This window comes from Monopterus albus, unplaced genomic scaffold (assembly GCF_001952655.1).
Source record: "Monopterus albus unplaced genomic scaffold, M_albus_1.0 scaffold228.1, whole genome shotgun sequence".
Lineage (NCBI taxonomy): Eukaryota > Metazoa > Chordata > Actinopteri > Synbranchiformes > Synbranchidae > Monopterus > Monopterus albus.
The window spans coordinates 526685-547672 of NW_018128108.1; the positions used below are offsets into that span (position 1 = coordinate 526685).

The 20988-nt window shown below is 39.8% G+C and overlaps 2 protein-coding genes across 2 annotated transcripts; one reads left to right on the forward strand and one right to left on the reverse strand.

Moving 5' to 3' along the window:
* Positions 1-297: 297 nt before the first annotated feature.
* On the forward strand, positions 298-6585 carry ctsd (cathepsin D). Its single transcript, XM_020619897.1, has 9 exons — positions 298-444; positions 1386-1542; positions 2641-2764; positions 2910-3028; positions 3120-3319; positions 3751-3873; positions 4263-4407; positions 5896-5994; positions 6248-6585. The coding sequence occupies exons 1-9, from the start codon at positions 383-385 to the stop codon at positions 6407-6409; spliced, it is 1191 nt and encodes a 396-aa protein (XP_020475553.1). The 5' UTR covers positions 298-382; the 3' UTR covers positions 6410-6585.
* A 333-nt stretch (positions 6586-6918) lies between these two features.
* Positions 6919-19890, reverse strand: cdhr5a (cadherin-related family member 5a). The gene is made up of 14 exons (XM_020619898.1): positions 19477-19890; positions 18145-18317; positions 17399-17458; positions 17100-17189; positions 16920-17006; positions 14345-14449; positions 14072-14257; positions 12882-12972; positions 12010-12107; positions 11637-11843; positions 10555-10668; positions 10392-10458; positions 9428-9588; positions 6919-8586 (listed from the first exon to the last, which is right to left on the reverse strand). The coding sequence occupies exons 1-14, from the start codon at positions 19565-19567 to the stop codon at positions 7987-7989; spliced, it is 2130 nt and encodes a 709-aa protein (XP_020475554.1). The 5' UTR covers positions 19568-19890; the 3' UTR covers positions 6919-7986.
* Positions 19891-20988: the final 1098 nt, after the last annotated feature.

Below are 20988 nucleotides of genomic sequence, written 5' to 3' on the forward strand. Positions count from 1 at the left end.
AAATGATTGGTCAGGCGTTTTTCAGCCATTTTATCACCTTTGGGTGATACGATGAGCTGCAAAGCCTCATTGCTTCAGGAAAGACTCACGGCCATCACGAGGAATCGCCAATCCTCTCTTTAGAAAATCCAGGAATTAATAACATAAATAAATATGACGGGGTTTACATCAGGAAATGGCTTAGTGAAACTGTTCCAAAACGATTTTATTTTTGTTATGTCATGGTGGGGAAAAAAAATACCGGTAGTGACATCATTCCCCGACGGATTGAGACTCACGTGACAGTGACTTCGCTCCGGTCAGCTGATAAAAGTGGGTTGTTTGTCGACAACAAGTAGAACTGCTCAGTCATTGATCGGTTCATGGTCTTCAGGTTGAAACAATGAGGAGTTTGATCCTGTTTGTTTTCGCGGCGTTAGCCTTGACCAATGAGGCGCTGGTCCGGTAAGTTATTCAGTCTTATTGTCACGCGCTTGAAGTAAACTAACGTTAATGCTAGTTAGCGGTTTTCAGAGGGTCACTCTGTTATCTAAGCTTCAAAGCTACAGAAAACGGTCTGGTTAAAGATGTTAAATCTAATAATGGAGTGCAGAGTGTCGAGCTTTATGTTTATATTCAGACGTGCTAGTTGTTACGTCCACTGTCAGCTATCGTTGGTCCTGTGCATGTGACTGTTCTTTGTCCCAATCTGATCTTGTCATATCGAGTTAAACTTGTTATACTGCTGTGGTCCAGGCTCTTCTTTCTGAACCGTCTCTGTTAGCACGCAATAGACATGTTTTCAGGTGTCCCCTCGTGTCGATGTTGGTTTATTTCTCACTTTAATGGTCATCATAATCATTTGAAATAGGTCAACCACGCTTCTCACGCGGAAAGATAACAGTTTTGCTCGAAATGGCTCCTTTAGCTGATGTGAAGTGTTTGATTTGTCATGTCTGCAGCCTGTGTGTGGTCCACTGTAATGGAGCAAGACATTACTAGGTGATAATGCAGGAAACTAAAGGGCGAGGCTTGTTCACACCTTGCACAGAGCAGCCTAACCTAAAATATAGGGCTTCACTTTTGATGTTGTGTACCCGCTTTATGCATTTATATGACAAAAGATTTAAGCAGATAGTGTATCGTTTGAAGGTGCTGAGAAATAGCCTAGTCCATGTGTACATCGTATGTACTAGTATTGCATCACTCTGAAGGATAACTCCTGTGCAGGAAGTCTGCGTCTGTAAAACCGCCACAGCCTGATGATCAGACTTAATTTCTGAACTTTTTAATACATTGTTAAGCACAAATCAGAAATGTGTGTGCCAATTACAGTAAGAGGTCTGGAACCAGGCTATATAAAGTAACCACCCTAAATCCCTTTTTTTACATTTCTTCCTGGCTAGAATTCCCTTAAAGAAATTCCGTTCCATCAGACGGGAATTAACAGACTCTGGAAAACAAGTGGAGGAGCTTCAGGCCAACAAACACTCCATTAAGTACAACACCGGCTTCCCCTCCAGCAAAGAACCCACTCCAGAGACACTGAAGAACTACCTTGATGTAAGCATGAAACCACTGACCTATAGATCCTTAACAATTCTTTACTTCCCCGTCTTCTGTAAATTCTCCCAGCTCAAAGGAAATTTGTACTTGTCATAACCAGTATATCCCCTGCAAACAGAGGTTTTTAGAAAAGCTGATTCATTCAAGTGTGGACTAATAATCAGAGAGTGATGAGTAAGTGATAACTCAGCTGATCTCCAAGTCTCATGATCCTCATCAGCTGACCTTAAAAACTGACTGTTGTGACTGCAATACATGACTGGTCATTAAAGAACTGGTCATATGGGCATTTTCATACAACTTTCTGCACCTGAGCACTCAGCTGGCACACCTGGCATTTATTAGCTGCTGTTGCTTTGACATTCTTGCCTGCCCCTGAAGAGGGTTTGAAAGTATAATCAAAATTACAGTTGCTTCAGCTTTACAGACTTTGAGAAAAGAAATCTAAACCATATCCAGTATCTTACAGCAGAGGAAAGTGGGGAAAAAATCTGGGGTTTTTTTCCCGCTGTAATTTATTTGAATCAACCAATAACCATAGAATAAATCACAAAGACATTCAACTTCTACATTGTGCCTAGAAAAGGGAACTACTGCAGGCCCTGAATGACCTGGCAAAAGTTCTTGCAGTGTATTTAGCAATGATTGTTTCAACCTCAGTCACATGAATCTGAGGTTTGCTTCAGCTTCTACATTTGTGGTATAATCGTTTGTCTTTAAACTAAAATGGCTGATTTACTGACATGACTTGCGGCCTCAGAACATTTGCTGACACTGACGGCTGTAAGGCCTGGTCAGCAGCGAGAATAGAACCTCCTACCCACTTGTCTCATATCAACTGCACAATCAGACCTTGTTGACATTTGTTTTCATCATTAAACCTGCTCAGCTTCTCTGCTATTGGTGGGAATGACAAGGTTTCCACATTGGGGGATTAGTGTAATCTCTTTTCTTGAGTATTTAAGATTGCAACTGAGAAAACAATTCTGGAGCCAGAGTCCTTGAAATGCAAGTCAGATCTCTACAAGCTGTCAGAAAAATTGAGGGTTGCTCTTATTGGTAATCATAAAAATCTTTTTTTTTTTTTTTGGCTAGGCCCAGTACTATGGTTTGATTGCCCTGGGCACCCCCCATCAGAACTTCACTGTGGTGTTTGACACCGGTTCCTCCAACCTCTGGGTGCCCTCCATTCACTGCTCCGTCTTTGACATCGCATGCTGTAAGTCCTAATGTAATTACCACAAATGCAGTACTATATAACGGCTATAGAATAACATTTCTGTACTGAAGTTAATCTCTTAAAAATGTTGTAGCTTGTGAGTTACAGTAAATAAAACCTATTTTTGTTTTTGGGTTTTACACAGGGCTTCATCAGAAATATAATTCTGGCAAGTCCAGCACATATGTGAAGAACGGCACAGATTTTTCCATCCGGTATGGCACTGGTAGCTTGTCGGGCTACCTCAGCCAGGACACTTGTACAGTAAGCTTGTCTCATGCATTGGCATCACAGCAAACTCGAGTTTGAGTGATGTTTTTTGTGACTTTCTCGAGTTCGTGTGTGTTTTAATCAGATTGGAGACATAACTGTGGAAAACCAGCTTTTTGGCGAGGCCATCAAGCAGCCCGGCGTGGCCTTTGTTGTAGCCAAGTTTGATGGTATCCTTGGCATGGCGTACCCAAGCATCTCTGTGGACGGGGTGACTCCGGTGTTCGACAACATCATGAGCCAAAAGAAGGTGGAGAAGAATGTCTTCTCTTTCTACCTGAACAGGTGAGTCTGCACATGAACCTACAGCTCCTAACTTCAGGAGAAGCTAGTGTTTCAGGCAAACCAGCACAGAGAGCTCTTCAGTGCTCAGCAGTTGGTAGTTAAAGATCTATATGTTTCTCAGAAGGCACTGGAATAAATAATGTTCTCCAAATTAATGCCAGTGTTGCGTCATGTCTGCCGGATGGGTAAATAGCATTGTTTGCTACTTTAATTGGTTTTTGACTTTGACATATGAGACACAAAAAAGTTGTGGTGGCAGAAATTCCTGAAACTTGCATTTTCAGAATGTCTTTGACTAAAACTGTCTCCACGGCTAAATGAGTTTTATTATTTTGTAATCTAGATAAAATCGCATCATCCTCAAAAGCTGGTCTTGATGTTTGACTGCTGTGTTGACACAGAGGTTTGAGGTAATGTTTTCACTCTGTCAGGAACCCGGACACTGAGCCTGGCGGTGAGCTGCTGCTGGGGGGAACCGACCCCAAATACTACGACGGCGACTTCCACTACATCAACCTCACCCGCAAGGCCTACTGGCAGATCCGCGTGGACCAGTGAGTGCTTGAATGTTACACTCAAACACAATTATCATGATAAAGACATTATTTCCTGCTAGACTATTAAACTCCCAAACCATGTTTTGAAGAGAATTTTTTTTAATTAGTTGACATAAAAGAATAGACCAACATTTTGTTTTTATTATGTCAAACATTTGCAGACTCCAGTTTCTGAAATGTAAATATTTGCAGCTTTTTTCTGTTTTTACAGTTGGTTTTCTTTGACTTGTCTAGAGATTTTTCATTATTTTCTTCCCATTGTTTGCTTTAAACTAAATGATTATTGAAGGGATTAAAAAAACAAAAGAATTATTAGTTGTAACCGGTTTGTAATCTCTAAACACGTCACACAGTGATGCTGTTACTGAAAGTGTATGTGTAAACAGGATGGCAGTGGGCAGCCAGCTGAACCTGTGTAACAACGGCTGTGAGGCCATCGTAGACACGGGAACGTCTCTGATCACTGGCCCAGCTACAGAGATCAAGGCCCTGCACAAGGCCATCGGAGCCATTCCACTTATTCAGGGAGAGGTAAAATAAACCCAGTAGAACTCAGCTGACCATATTGATAAAGAGGAAATATTATCTTCTCACCTATTGTACTACTGGAACTTGAAGTTGCTCATGATTTATAATGCTTTTGTTATCTTCTCACCTATTGTCACTGCTGGAACTTCAAACATATGTTACATCTGTGTTTTTAATAGTTTTGAGCAGCTGAAGCTGCTATTAACAGGCCATCAGAGGTTGCGTTAGACTTTCTCGTTGTCTGTCATTTTAACGGTCAGAGTCCTAAAATTCTGTCATAATTTATTATTACCCATCAGTTTTTTACTGATAAGACATATTTAATGGCATTTAAATAATGTATGGAACAAACTTTTGTTCAGTCACTTTTCATGTCTACACCACATAAAGCAGAAGACTCTGTCACACTGGAGCCTGGACTTGCCAGCTCTGTTTTTATTGAGAAGGGATTAGAAGTTGCTCATGATTTATAATGCTTTTACACATCTTAAAAAAGGTGGTTGCTAACGAGTGACTAAATGAGACAGGAACACTTGCTGTTTCAAGTGTAAAGCTATTAACCTTCATCACAGTGGGGGCGACAGTGGTGCGTCTCCCCGGGGCCCCTCGGCTCCAAACAAAATTTCGTTGTACATGTTACAATGACGATAAAATCAAGCTTCTTCTCCTTCATGGACTCATCTACTCACTAGTCTGCTTAACAGCCTCATTGTGTTTAAACACACAAACTTGCAAACTGTTCTAACTGACACAGCCACAATCACTAGCTAGCTTAGGTCACGCTTAAAGGAAAGGATATTGTAGAAGATGTAAGCACAAATTATTGTTGGCTTATAACTAACAATAGCTTTTTACTTCTGGCATTCACTTGTTAAGATTATCTTGCTGAACAAAACGTGCGAGTGTCATACACCATTGTTTGCCACAGAGCTTATTTTCCACAATACTCCAAAAGCCTATGGGAAAAAAAATCCCATTGGCTTTTTGTCGAGGGAACCAAGGTGATGCTAACTTCTGGGTTGGCCTAAGAAAACATCTCTACTGCACTCTAATATTGGGCTTTTTAGTAGCCTAACTGTAAGCTAAGGTAGGCTAGATTCCCTCCAGTGTTTTAATGTCAAAATGATAGATGGCTTGTAAAATTTTGATTTAAAAAAAATTCCATCAATTACAGAAAAGATTCTGTTAATGCGAGCTCTGGGCTGTTGCTTAACCTGAATGTCTTGATTGGCAGCGATAAAAGAACACAGACCTTACTTGAACCACAGTGAAGGCTGCTTGCTAGCTGTTGGAGTTTAATTATTTTCCATTTATATTGCATTCAATTTCTCCAGTGAGTGCTTTCAGCTATTTGGCAGCTTGTATGTCCATACACTGTTGTGGACTCAGATCAAACACTTTGCCACAAATTAATGCAGTTTTACACGTTCCTTTTTTTTCTAGTTAACATCATGAGATTCATAAATGAACTGTGTACTGGTTGTGTTTCAGTACATGGTGAGCTGTGACAAAGTTAAATCGCTGCCTCCCATCAGCTTCACCATCGGTGGACAGGGCTACACTCTGACCGGAGAGCAGTACATCCTCAAGGTGAGATTGTGTGCAGGACATACTGTTATCCAGAGGGAGACACAGTCACCTCCTGCTGTACTAGTACAACACTGAGCTTGGTTTCATTTGGCAAAGCCAGGAAGAGGCAGGTTTGTTACACAGATTCATGTAGTTGTTAGTGTATGTTAACGATGACAAACATCAATTGATTTATTTAGGGGAGTATTTTCTATCAGAACATTACAGTAGCCTTGTCACTGGCTGTGTGTTTTTTCTCCTTCCAATCATACAGGAGACTCAGGCTGGAACGACCATTTGTCTGAGTGGTTTCATGGGTATGGATATTCCTCCCCCTGCTGGGCCCCTGTGGATTCTGGGAGATGTATTCATTGGCCAGTACTACACTGTCTTCGATCGAGAGAATGACAGGGTGGGCTTTGCTAAGTCCAAGTAAGCACATCCTGCGACAGACCTGTTTCAAGTGTAAAGCTAAAAATCCAAGTTTGCACAGCACACATTTGTTGCTTTGTGATCAACCAATATTTAGCAATAGATTTTGTGTAGAACCTAACTGCACTGATCTGAAAAAATGTGTACGATTTCCAGCAGTGTGTGTGTGTGTGTGTGTGTGTGTGGATGTTGAGATATGAAGATTTAATTTTAATGTGTTACGATTGGAGATCAGGTCACAAGACATCTTTTAAAATCAGGGAGTTGTTTAAATAGACAAATTTTAATTTGCATTTTAGCAGGATATGGTCTACTGATGTTGAGATGAATCTTAATGTGATTGGCCTCAAACACTTTAAGAGAATTGTTTTGTTATTCTGTTCTCGTAATCTGTTATGAAGTGTTGCTTATCACTAACTTTGTGTTTAGCAGCAGAAAAAAAGCTGTGAGTTTCACCTGGTTTGTGAGTGTTGGGTGTAAACAATCCTTACAGAAATAGTTGGGCAATTTGGATTTTTTTTTTTTTTTGCAGAGAATTGAATGGGAAATTGTATCTATCCGTTAAATATGAAGCTGCAGCTGGTTATCTTAGCATACAGACTTGAAGCGGCCTGAGTCTGTGACTGGTAGCGTTTATTTTTCCACTGACTTCCAGACTCAACTGGTTAAGTGTAACGAAGCTCGTACATAATGTGTGCTGAGTGGATGAGACAGGAGTCACAGCATCACTACAGTGACCACACCGCCACCGCAGACGATCACTCAGTGGTTTTTGGCTCCTGTCTTAATCTGACTGAAGGTGACACAGCAGGACTGGGTGATACGATCAAAATTTGTTAGAGCATATGTAATGTTATGTTACACTACTGATGTATTGCTTGTCCTGTAATAAACATGGGTTTCCTGGAAATTCGATTGAGCCATCGTTTATACACAAATGTAACAACCACATGAGAATGTCTGTCTGCTTTTGTCTAGTTAAGTGAATTGGTCTATATACCTGTTAAATCAATGTACAGCATCACATTGGTGCAACAAAGCTTGTGAATTCAATATTAAAATAACCTGTTACCACTTTCAATGAGGCAACCTTTATAGCTGTGTATTAATGTTAAATCATTTACAAATGCCTTATCAAATGTAAGCCATAATAAGAACCACATTAGCTGTGTCTTTGCATCACCAGGTAGACCATGACAATTAACCTTACAACTTAACATTTATAACTGCAGACATAACAGATTATTATAAGGAGTTATCCTTTAACGGTATCTCACCTCAGTATAAATGTTACAAAAAATCTGACAGATTATTCATATTTCATAGCGTGTATTTGGCCAACACTAGTGACAAGTATATTTTTAACACTGTATAATATATTTACCTCAGACACTAGATTCCAAGATGCTCACAGTACAAAAATACTTGATTGATCATTCAATCTGTTCTTGAAAGTTGGCAGTTATCCAGAGTTGCTGGAAGTATCACCCTGGGCTGCTGAGACCTCAGCTGTGGTGCTGTAGTCTCCAAAAAGTGACCAGAAAACAAACATTCTGCTCAGTTTTCCTTCTCTGGTCTCTGCTAGCCCTCCTGCTCCTGATTTCCCTTCTCTTTTTCTGAGCTAGTATTTCCATGGTCCTGCTCCTCACTGGCCTCTGGGCTCTGGCTGTCCTGCCCAATGTGGGACTCTCTCACTGGGGCACCCGGGTCTCTGACAACCCCCTCCATCTCCACCTCCCCCTCCATCTCCTCTTCAGTCTCCTCCTCCACCCGGCCCACAGTGTCAGGGATAATCTCCACCTCGATGTCAGAGGAATCCTCGCTCTCCTTGAACCACACTGTCTTCTGACCCTCCCTCCTCCTCTGCTTGGTCAGGATTGACCTCATGCCATACTCCTCCTCATCTCCTCTGCCCCTCCTGATAGCTCTTGCTGAGGGGCTCCCCTTAGGGACGTGGTTAGTGTAGATGCTGCAGGAAGAGCAGTGGGGGTTCCGTCTCTCCAGGGGGATGACCCGCCCACGGGCCTGGGGGAAGGTGCTTCGTCTAGGGAGAATGTTGTTCCATCTCCTGGCACCACCGCGGCTCTGGTCACCTTCATTCTGGAAACCATTGTTGGTGTACTGCAGCGAGTCCCTGTGGCCGGTCTGTGGCTGGTTGGACTTCAGGCAGGGGGCCAAGCACTACAAGCAGGACAGAGACCATTACTGATACAGTATTTAATAGAGGATATTGAAACATTGTTCAAAGTTACAGATGCTCCCTGATTCCTGAAAGTGAGCCAGGTTTATTTGATCTGTTTTAAATGCAGATCCCTTCTGTGGGTTTCAGCTGATAAATATTAATCAGAAACATCCAGGAGAAGCTCTGCACATGAAGGCATTTAACAGCACAGTCTGTCTCTGACAGCTAAATCGTTACAGTATGGAGCTGCCAAGATTAACAGCTTCAGTGGAAATCCTCCTTTGTTTTACAGGCTATTGTCACTTAAAATGCTGACAGTTAATGTTTCTTTACAATGTAGTTTTAAAATATGTTAATCAATACAAGGGCCTTTAAATTTCTTTCACTTAAGACTTTCTCTAGTTTCAGTTTTTCACTTTCATAACTCCATATAATTTGCAATAAAATTGACCTACTACTATAGTTTAATCCAGTTTTGTGTCGTTTCATCTTTTCTACCATTTAATTTGGAAACATGCTCATTTGAATGTTATTTAAGATTTATTTAGACTGAAAGTCTCTTGGTCTACATTATCTTGTGTATAAGAAAGACCTGGCCAAAACAGTAGATACACGTGCTTGCTTTCTCGTGGAGAGGCATCTTAAAAGATTGATATTACTCTCATGTCCATCTGTAATGTGTCCTGGACTGAGGTAATCAGTTTGGCATAAGGACCAGAAGCAGTGGGAAATAACTCTCCTGGCTCAGCCCAAATAAAACACGTCTACCAACATCTCTAAGGTATCACCGATTAATAGTTGCATCTCATTTGTTTCAGAGATGAAAACAAGAGTACTGACCTCACATATTTTGTCCATGTTGGCGTTTCCCTTCCACAAGCGGGAAACCAAGAAGCCGATCACCGTGAGGCAGAGGACCAGCAGAGCCGCCATGACCAGGCCCAGGAGCGCCATGTCACCTGGACGGTAGCCGATGTTTGAGGGAGATGGGGCGGCTATAGCTGCAGAGAAGACAGGTCAGTGAGTCAACGTTAACCCTGCAGAAGTTATATATTATAATCCAGTTACTTACAAACACAAGCTTTCTCTTAAGTAGAATCTGACCACATTTAGAAAAATGTTATGATAGTAGCTGTGTCAAATATGAGTCCTGCCCATTGGTGAGTTAGAATTGATTAAATTAGTCATTTGAATTTTTTTATATTATGAATTTAACTCCAACATGAAAGTTTAATATTTTTTCTGGGTTTGGTTTAGGACAAATCTACTGAATAATAGTGTGACAAAGGAAGAATGTTAAGGGTCAATTCCATGTTTTTAAAATTAAAATAAAAAATATTCTATCAATTAGTGGCCACGTTATAGGGCAGTAACAATAAATGACTAGGAAAGGGTAGACTTTCTTCTTAAATTCTTCAAAAAGACTTCCTGCCCATTGCAATAAATGTCATCATTATGCCATCAAATTTAAAATCAATTGAGATTTGTACATTTCAGGTCGTAAAATGAGGATTTTTGCTACATTTTATGTGAATGAAAAGGCAGTGGTCTGAATATGATATTACAATCTGGTGACATTACACAGAAAAGGCTAAAACAAATAATGAATGTATGTAATGTGTGTATCCAAAGCCTAATATATCATATTCCTCTGTAAAGGCAAAAAAAGCTAATCAATGCTAAATATTGTGACAGTGTTCACGTTTATAACATGAAAAATGGGTATACAAGGTGAAAATATCATCTTTCATTTCTCTGTCTGTACTGCAGTCAGTATAACTGAGAACAATAGTGACTGTTGTACCTGGTATGACCTGAACAGAAAGGGCAGCTGTGGAAAACTCCCCTGTTGTTGTATCCACTGCTCTGAGCTGCAGGCGGAAAAGTTTTACAGCTTAGAAAATACCAAGAAATCTCAGTGAGCAGACATGCTTCGTTGTGTTTCCTTCTAAAACCATGTCAATCACCTGAAGGGCAAAAGACTCTGTCTTCACACCTCTTTTCAGGATCACAAAACCGTCCGAGGTCACATTGACGTAGCTGCTGTACTGAACCTCGTACCTCACATCTGGATTCACACCCTAATGCACGCACAAAAAAACACAAATAAAAATGAACACAAGTAAATGATTTATAGGATTTTAGATATTGCTCTATTGTTTTACACGCACAAAAAAACACACATAAAAATGAATGAACACAAGTAAATGATTTAAAGGATTTTAGATATTGCTCTATTGTTTTATGTCAGCAGCTGTGTACTCATAGCTCCCATATAAAGATGCATAAAAGGACTTCTGACCACTAGGGGGCAGACAAATAGCAAAACAAACAGCCCCAGTGTACCAATAGCTCACCGATTTGTTAGAGCTCACATTTAAAGACATTGTGGACCATTTTCATTAACCTGGAGTGGTGTTTGTGTGCACCTGATGAATGTATGCCTAATATTTACTCTTTTAGCTCTGTTTTTGGTTCCTACCAATGCCTGAGGAAAATATATGACTCTTTAGCTGCTAAGTGGAGAGTGGAGACTGCCTGCTGCATCAGGAAATGGAGCTGATAAGAGCATTTAGACTTTACTAAGCCATAGCATGAAGTTATGGGCTGTACAACCAAAACAATGAGCTGAGAGACAAAAGTGCTCAAGAGAACTGAGGTGAAAATTCTCTGTATGTTCATTACTACAAGTGGCCCATTTCACATACTAGTCATTTAGCCATTGTTGATGTAAAATTATTTCTTCTAGCAGCTTTAAGAGCATATTTTTAGTGTGTCAGGCTTGTCAACAAGTGCCAGTTGTGGTAGTAGCTTGTGATAAAATTTATATGTGCTTTTTAAACTTTGTCTAGCTTTGTCTCCCCTGATTGGAGAATAAAATCAGTCAATTAATCAGTCCAGTTTACATCCTTTCTAAATGAAAATCTGCTAGCATCCAGCCAGTCAAGGCCAGGTGTTCATGTTTATCTAATCCAGCCAAATTTTACCTAAAGGTGTCTGTAACATTGTTTTGAAATCTTCTTATCCACAACTGCACATAAAGACTCACACTAGCAAAGTCCTCGTCCCGGGCTCGAACCCTGAAGGGCCGGTTGGTGCTTCGGTCTCGGAGGATCATGCTTTCGGGTACAGAGTTGCTGTAGATAAATCCTTCATATCGCTCTCTCTCAAAGCGAGGAGGGTTCCTGCTCTTCTTCATCACCTCAATGGTCACCTGTGTCACTGCAAACTGATCCCTGTTAGTCACCTGTGATGCCTGATGATGCAGAGAGCAGAGAGATAGTTGGAAGGATAAACTGCATCATTTGCTTACTTGTCTTTCTTCCATTCAGAATCACTGTGTATACATATACATATATATACATATATATAAATGTGAATGATAACCCCCCAAACTATATATATTGTTGTTGTTTTTTTACCAGAACAGTGAGAGTTATTGGGCCAACAATATCAGCAGCTTTAGCCATGGTAATGTTTCCAGTTTCTTCGTCAATCTGGAAAATATTTCCTTCGTTTCCTGAAGAAAAAAAAAAACACTTTCATTAGTCAGTATATTTATAAATATAGTAGTATACTGCATATACAACATGTCCTCACTTTTACAATACAAAAACTCCTTGTGAAGTTTCTGTAATTACTGATTTCAGATGTTAAATATTAACTTGTCAGTTTATTAGGTACAGCTATCTAACCTAATGTAGTGTAATAAACAACCTTGCAATGCATCTTTTGTTTACTAAAGAAATACCTGAGTTACCTTTAGCTGTATAAGATAATGCATGTGTAATGTTAACTTCAATAATGTTTTGAATATTATTGGTCCTCTGTGATCATTTAGATTTGAGAAATCTTTTCTACATAACATTACATAGCCATTAACAAGCTACAGTCACAATTCAGAAAAAAAACAACTTTAGGTATTAGTTATTAAATGTTTCTGAGCTAATTTACTTAATCTATATTGTGTGTCTGTATCAGATTTGGTTGACTCTGGCCTGGAAACAGCAGCAAACAATCAACAGTCATCAGATTGTAATTAAGATATTGTTGAATCCTGTTTGATACAATGAAGGACATGACATCAATTTATTTTTTAAATTCAGTCAGGTTTAGATTAGTGCTGCTGCTGCTACTGCTAGCACTACTATTAACCAATATGATATGATAATAAAAGTCACATTTTAATTTCATGAATTCATATGTGACATATGATATGATAATAAAAGTCAAATTTTAATTTCATGAATTCATATGTGACCACTGGAAATGAAATGTTTTGCTCAGTCCAAACCTCGGAGTATTCTGTAGCTGATCTGCTCACTCCTGTTCTTGTCTCCATCCCTGGCGAACACAGGGCCGGGCTCCAGCACCAACGGCCCTTCCTGTGAATTAAAACCATATGGCACTGATTCTTCAGCCCATATTTGTATCCATTTATACCAAGACATTTCTCTCAGGCAGTCATGCAGCATCAAAGCTAATGAGCTCTCAACATGAGACATCCCTGGGGTAGTTACGCATCAAGTGACACTTTTGATTTGACTGTTTCTGCAGCACCTTCCTCCACTATCTGTGAGCAGTATGGGAATAACTTCCATCTGCCAGTTGACTCAATATACCATATTCTTATCACATGCAGATAAATGCATTATTCATGGCAACTGCTGAGTTAAAAATAAATGGCAAATGAAATTTTAATTGGCATCTAATAATTGATTATGATTCTTCTCAAAAGATTCAGCCTACAAAACTCGATGCTGAAGATCAGGCTGCACCTGTTCCACTCCTGAAAATGGCACAGTCCAGCTTCACACAGACCAAAACTAATGGTGTGTTCAGGTGCACCAGGTGAGTAGTAAAGCTTGTCACCAAGAAGCTGACTTCAATCAGCTTCCAATCATATCCATGATATCTGGACAGATGGCTATTTTCTATAAACCAGTGGCCTCTTTTGGACATGCTTTTATTAGCAATGGATGAAATAACTATATATTATGTGAAAGAGGCTGCTTGAGGTGACAAACCCACAGAGAAATCTGCAGTTCTCCTCAACTCTACAAAGCTTTTTTTGAATCTTATAGCTCATTGTTTTGGTTTTATGAAGCCGGCTCTGTCTTAGCGTTCACATCAGCCTTTTTCCCTCAGTGGGACACACAGTAGTGGAGTATTTAGCAGCTAAAGAGATTCCTCTTTCAGGATTTAGACCAAACAGAGCTAAAAATAAAACAGTGAATATCAGACATGTATATATCAGGTCACTAGCAACATGACTCTAAATGAATAATAATGTTGCTCCCTGAATGCTGAATCTGTAAATACACAAGTGTTCGCCAATAAGTTCACCATAGATAAAGTTCAAATATATAAGTGCTGAGTTTAAATGATTGCTAACTCGGAGATATTATCTTTAGGTGCAATGAAGCTGCTCTCTCCACATGAAAGTGCTTTGAAAACAGATTTGACATTGTTGTGGAGACTCACCTCTTTCTCAGTGAGATTGACTTTGCCTCTGTAGCCAGTGCTCACACACAGTTTGGCGATTCCCGAGTTTGTCCTCAGACACGGCTGAAACCACGGCGGCCGGTTGTCAACGTCTTTCACATGCACAGTGATGGTGGCCACAGAAGTAAAGAAGGGCTCACTGGAGGTTGAACCACTGGATGTATCCTGGAACATGTGACACATTTCAGGTCAAAGATCAAAGAAAGGGAAAGCCTACCTGGAAGTTGTTTAGTACTGTAGTGATTACTGTACCTGTACATGCAAAATCAGAGAGATCTTTTGTACCACATCATAGTCCAGGATGCTTTTAACAACTATTTTTGGAGTGTTTATGTTCTCCAGGCGGAAATATTTATCCTGGGTTAACAGACAGAGAGAAAAAGACATTATATATACCTTCTTCTGCCAATTGAAGTGAACCTTGAGTTTCTTTCTTTCTTTCTTTTTTATTCACAGATCATGTGAAGGATTAACCTCCATGCTCAAACATAATTTTATATAATGGGATTTTTTTCCTCTCTTATCCCTTCAAACATCTTGTGACTCCCTAAGACTTCTCCATGGGGGGTTCCAATACACAGACTGAGAGAAAGAGTGCTAAAATGTAGGTATATTGGAATAAAATGGCATTTTCCCACCAGGGCAGTTCAGCCTGCTTGTCAGCCCACAAAGCTGGGCTGACACCAGTTGGCCTCTCTTTCCATCTCTTTCTAACAGCAGAGGGTAATTGTGCCGACTCGGGTTCTGTCGGCCCTGTTTCCACCCAGGATCAACAGAGCCACCTCATCAAGACAGATGATTGGTTGAAATATTGTGCTGAAGATTTGCAAATAGAGTCTTACACTTGGTCTTCTGATCAGGGGTTAAAAAAATAGCTAGCACCAGAGGCTTCATGTTCCAAGCTAGCAACATCACAGCAACACTATCATTTAGACCGTGTCTACACCACAAGTGGTTTAATCATGTTTTTGAGACGTGCATCTTGCGCGTATTTTTAGCTATTTAGCTAAAGTTTATTTTTTTCAGAGCTACACGCTCCATAGAATTCACCAAAACAATGAAAGCTTCCTAGCTCCAACCAGAACTCCATCATAACAGAGAAATACATCAAGCAAATACAATTAAACCACATGATCTATCAGATGTTACATCAGTCCTACTGAACATGGAATTCTTTTTAAAGTGTGTGTAGTTTTTATTTACTGTGTTTTACTATGGGTTGGATACACTATAATCTAGATGCATTTCAAGTATAGCCAGTAATTTCCTCATTGTCAACCATTTGTCAGAGTTTTGCATCATGGTTTTCCCTTTTCCAAGGTTTTTCTGTGGGCTCCTGTGTGTGCTTTTTGTACACATAGTGCTTCCTATGTGCGAGTAAACACTCCCATAAGTCTGGTGTGAGGTGCACGGGAGATGCTCAACAAGAGAGAAGTCAAAAAATGCCAGAACATGAACACTGGGAACAAGGGAGTAACAATTCAACATTTTAGAGCAAAGACAAAATCATTTATACTGTATGTATTTTGTAAATGCTGGGTATGCATGAGGTACAGATGAGATACAAAACTAAAGTTTGGAAAAAAAAATTGTGTTAAACTATTTCTTACTGTGTAATAAAAGAGTTAAACTGGGAGAACAATCACAAACTATGTTTTTACAGTGTAAAATACACTCAACAAACATTATTGCAATGTGCCGGAGAAAATTCAATGTACAGCAATGGAGATCAATTACAGCCACATTCTAGGGATTTATTTATGTCGTACTGTTGTCTTCTACTTCACTGTATGATTTGAAATAAGGCCAAGACAAGCAATGGGTTTATACTTTTAAACAATTGCACCTATGTAGCAGGCGTGTTGGTCCAGTACTGCAGCTGCTCATCACAGGTACGCTGAAGTAAACAACTGTCAGGTCTGCTCGACGCGACCTGCCTCTCTTTCTTTTTTCCTCTCCTATTCTCCCTTTCTGCGGGATCAACGCCTCAGCTGTGTCGCATCGGGTAATTAGTGACTCGTGGGTCGGTGCGCACACCTGAGGCGTATTCCGGTGATTTGTTGGCTTCCTTATTTATACCTCTGGCGGACGTCCTGTCGCCGCCGGAGCATTGCGACGTGTAACGTACTATACGTAAAGTAAGTTACACAAAGGTTGTGTTTGACTCGCATTTGTTAGACGTGTGTAAGATGCTACGCTGACAGTCTCTGTGCGTTTTGGCTTGACCTTATCACGCTAATTATGCGGTTAGCAATACAGAAATACGTGCTTTGTCTTCCACGCTGACAGTCCCTGTGCTGTGGATTACATTGTTTACGTTGGTTCTTTTTGTTCACCTGTCCGTTCTCATCCTCTGCTATCCTAGTTCCTGTCGTTAGTTTGTGTGTTTACCGTCCTGGTCTCCTTAGTCATCACTGCCCTTCCCTGGTTGTATGTATTATGGACCCTGTTATGTTATCTTCATTAAACCTTAAGAATGTGGGCTGTAATATAATGACTCAGTACTGTAACCAGTAGGTACAGAGTTTTTGTAAAAATACTTAAGGTATCATTTATTTCTCCCATCCTCTAAGGTTCCCAGTTGTTACTCTCTTGTTTCCCATGTTTTTTTTCTTCCACTGTAGCTACATTTAAGTACCAGTCAGTATTTCATTGGTACCCTATTCATGCAACTAAATTACACTGTAAATCACAGTGTATTATGGAGTGTTACTACATGCACTGTACTTACATTTTGATGAACAGAATTTCTGTTCCCTTAAACAAAACAGAAGCAATATATCCAATGAGTCCAGTCACTAAATTATTCCAGTAGCAGTGGTCTTACCGTTGCAGACTCTAAGCGATAGTACAACGGCACTGAATCAACATCTGTAGCTTCTATTAACCCAACGCTGGAGTTGACTGGAGTGAGCTGCAGGAGACAAAGCATGCATCAACACCATCATGGGACCAACGTGAGTCCAACTGTTATTAAAGACTGAGCTGGAATCCCAGCACCACTCACCTCATTCACTTCTAGTACATAGTGGTTTTGTACAAAGTTTGGGGGGTTATCATTCACATTTTTAGCCAGAACTTCAACAGACTCATTCACCTTGAAGAGACACAAGCAGTGACTGAATCAGCAGCCAGAAACAGACTCAAATAAATGTTCTAAGTCTGCAGGCATCAATTTATAGAAATACAAAGGGTTTTGGACCCTATAACTGCTGTTTACAATAGATTTGTTGGTCCATTATAAATTATTACTGGCTTTTTCTCTTGAAAAACCATATGATATTGAGTTGATGTGACACTACTCACAGACTTGGAGCCCGCTCTGCGACACTGCACCCACACCACCAGAGTGGCACTGGACAGTGACTACAATCACAGACCAGATGAGATAAAAAGATACATGAACGCTAATACTGATGATAATTATATATATAATACATAAACATTCGAAGAGCCATTTTGTATAGCATCACATTTTCTATTATTTAAATCCATATACTGTATGTTAGTGCTGATTTCTTTTTTAAATTTACTTAAACTTAATGGCACTGAATAAAACTTTAGCTTGAGTGGTTCAAGTCAAAGTTTTTCTTAAACCTGTCCTTTTCCCCACAACATAAAAAAACATTATAAACAAACATAGATGCATGATCCAAAGCACAAAACATGATTTCACAATTAAATCAACTGAATATTTCCTTTTATTTAGTTTAAGATTAGATTACAATATGAGCACAGGGGGGAATGCTACACCTTTTTCCGTGTGTAATAGTCCTTCAGTTTTGTAGCTGTCTTTTTTAAAACTTTTCTCCAACAATGAGTGTCAATCAGTAGGAAGTGATTTCCTTTAATCAGAGGCATCCTCAGGTTAGCCCCTCAGAAAATCTCGTCACAACATTCACACCCATAACTTTACACAATGATTAATGTGTGTCAGGAGGGCAATCTCCAACCGCTATGTATATAAACAAATAAACAAAATGGTACACTGCAATAAAAAATATCAGGGCAACCATCACAACTCGCTGTGGGATCATTCTGGCTCTAATTACCTCATAGTCCAGTCCTTTCTTTATCATCAGGGTATTCCCTTTTAGGTAGAACAGATCTTCAGGGTTCACTGTAATCATCAGTGTAACATCACTACTGGAGCTTATTTGTACCACCTGGACGTCAGCTGTGTTGTTTTCTGGGACAGTCACAGGACCAGGAGGCACCGTGCAAACTGAGAGAGGTGAGAGGCATTAAATAAATCTGGTTTTTGAGATAAGATAAAATCCGGCTTATTGATGTTGATGAACTCTGATGTGGATTTGTGTCAGAAATAACAGAATGAAATAAAATATTATATCCAACATTGTGCAGATTAATCTCTGCAACTCTCACTGAATTTTCATTAATGAGGGTAACCTGTCATTTGCAATTTGAGTCTTATAATGCAACATAAAGCACATGTGCAGATGAAGCCATGCAGAAACACGGGCCCTGGGGGTCTGGCTAGGGTTATTTGCTTTGCCCAGGCATCCACTCCAGAGCAGATCTTAGCTTAATCTATCTGAACCTAGTTTAAAAATGGAGCTTAAGACTAATATCAAGTCTAAAGTCCTAATGTTGCTATTTCTTGTGTGATATGTCATACATTCTGTTGTCTTTTTTAAGTGGGCCTGTACAGTCGAATGCAGTTCAATACAACAGAGCTGCCAAAAACTGAACCTCTACAAAGTTTATAATTATAGTTTTTGGTGACATTGTAAAAAATGTGTAATCTTTACATAGTTAAGGATGGTGTTATATTGAGAGATGCTTCACATTTTTTTACATCCCTATTTATTTATATATGTATATAAAATGGTTAAAATATTAGACACAGCTCTGAATATAATGGAATCCAGTAGGATCATCATGAACTATGCCCTCAGCACTAAAACATAAAATTGAATTCACAGCTCCATGACAGTGCCAACAGCTTTACAGGTTCTATAAACAATTAGTCCATTTTCCATCCTTTAAGAAGGCAAACATTTGATTGTACAAAATTATGATGATAATTTATGACGTGTCTAGTTTTTGCTTTTTTTCAAGTGAACTGCTGGATAATTTTACCACTTCAGGCCTTTATAAATCTTTTACATGAAGCAATTATAACAAATAAAATAAATTTAAAAAATACTCTTGTGTTCTTGTGATGAGAGTGTCACAAGTACACATAGCTTAATTTTAAGGTGCCACAGGCCAAAAACATCAGGGATCACTGCTTTAAATGACCAAATGTTACAAACATTAACTGTGTCTCTCACACAGTGTGTAGCCTCATCAAGATCTACAGCTCCCTTCCTGTCCTGAACAGCGACAGATGACGCCACAGAAATCAGAGCTCTACTCACGTCTTTGAGCCGGACAAACTGTACAAAAGCAGATGGAGACGATGCATCCAAGGAGACCGTTCACAGGTTTGATCTTCGATTTCAGTTCCATGTCCTGATTTCAGACACACCAACAAATGAAGTCCCCTAGGAGGATGAGGAGCCCGTGGTACCAGCTGGTACTCATCCACATAATGCCCTGTCTGTGCTGCCTGGCGAGTGGGAGTCGACTACAGTTGCAATGTTTGTGACTTCATCTTAGGGGCACATATTGCATTAAGCGCCTGCCAGCAGAGGACTCGCAGCCTCCCACTGAAATACTTGCATCTGTTTTAGCTGGACGAGTCATTCTGCACTGGTAGCCCGGATGCATTCTGGGAGGAATCCAGCAGAGCAATTCTGCCAACTGAAAACATTTCTCACATATTAAAATACTCCTCATGATAGACAAACCTGATGCAGCACTGCTTGTTAGTGACAAATCTACAATAAAAATGTACATGCATGCAAACATACTATACATACAGTGAAGAGAGGCCATGGAAACTGTAATTCTTTTTGTGCCATTCACATACAGGACAGTATATCAATTGTTCTTTTACTCATACAGTGTACACAGTAAGGTTTTAGGCACTTAATAGGTTTAGATTGGTAACCATAACACAATATCATGAGGGAGGCAAATGATTGGTTCTGAAATTATTCTGCAACATGACAACAGCCCAAAGGTCCAGCCAGAGTCATAATGAACCATCTTCAGAGACAAGACGAACAAGGAGTCCTGTGCCTGATGGTGTGACCCCCATAAAGCCATAATAGCAGCGGTGTGAGGCTGTGTGAGGCCCAGCAGAGCCTGGAGCTAAATGCTAATGCTAGCATGGCAACATGCTCACAATTACCATGTCAATGTAAGCAGGTATGTATAATGTTCACCTTCTTAGGTTAGACTGCTAGTTAATTAGTACTAAACTTGGGATGATGAAAATATCATTAGTTCTGCAGGTGAACAAATTATAATTTTGGCCAGTTGATGGCACTAGATGAAAAGTCACCAAAGTGATTACAGTTCTGGCAGGGAGACAATGAATGTCAAGGTTCAGACCAGATTTCATAACAATCCATCCAACTGTTGTTGAGATATTCCAGTCTGAACCAAAATTTAGGAGTGACAGACCAAAGCCATTGTGGCTAAATCATTATAGAAATTATTTACTGAACTGATTCAAATATAAATATATACATGTTTTATCAGACTGGTTTCTACATTTGGCTTCATGGAGAAACCATGATTTTATCAGTGGTAAATTACAACGTAAAAAGTGCCCTTATCAGCTGAAAAATCAATAGACTGGAAACGTATTGTTTTTGTAAAGTGTCCCACATGTATTGCGGGGCCAGAGATGTTTTTCTCTCTGTCCCATCTAATCCCTCACACAGTATTAATGACAAAACCTTACACTGGCACAAACTGGGACACATAATGTCTTCACATGTGGACAAGGCACCACTGTGCACATGCAGGCTGTTTTTGTA

What these genes read in the sequence shown, in the direction of transcription:
- ctsd (XM_020619897.1), top strand. Translation starts at nt 383, where the DNA reads ATGAGGAGTTTGATCCTGTTTGTTTTCGCGGCGTTAGCCTTGACCAAT. An exon ending in ACCAATGAGGCGCTGGTCCG is followed by an intron (nt 445 to 1,385) that starts GTAAGTTATTCA and finishes CTTCCTGGCTAG; the next exon opens with AATTCCCTTAAAGAAATTCC. An exon ending in CGTCTTTGACATCGCATGCT is followed by an intron (nt 2,765 to 2,909) that starts GTAAGTCCTAAT and finishes GGTTTTACACAG; the next exon opens with GGCTTCATCAGAAATATAAT.
- cdhr5a (XM_020619898.1), bottom strand. Translation starts at nt 19,567, where the DNA reads ATGGAACTGAAATCGAAGATCAAACCTGTGAACGGTCTCCTTGGATGC. An exon ending in ATGTACTAGAAGTGAATGAG is followed by an intron (nt 17,007 to 17,099) that starts GTGAGTGGTGCT and finishes TGTCTCCTGCAG; the next exon opens with CTCACTCCAGTCAACTCCAG. An exon ending in TCAATCTCACTGAGAAAGAG is followed by an intron (nt 12,973 to 14,071) that starts GTGAGTCTCCAC and finishes TTTAATTCACAG; the next exon opens with GAAGGGCCGTTGGTGCTGGA.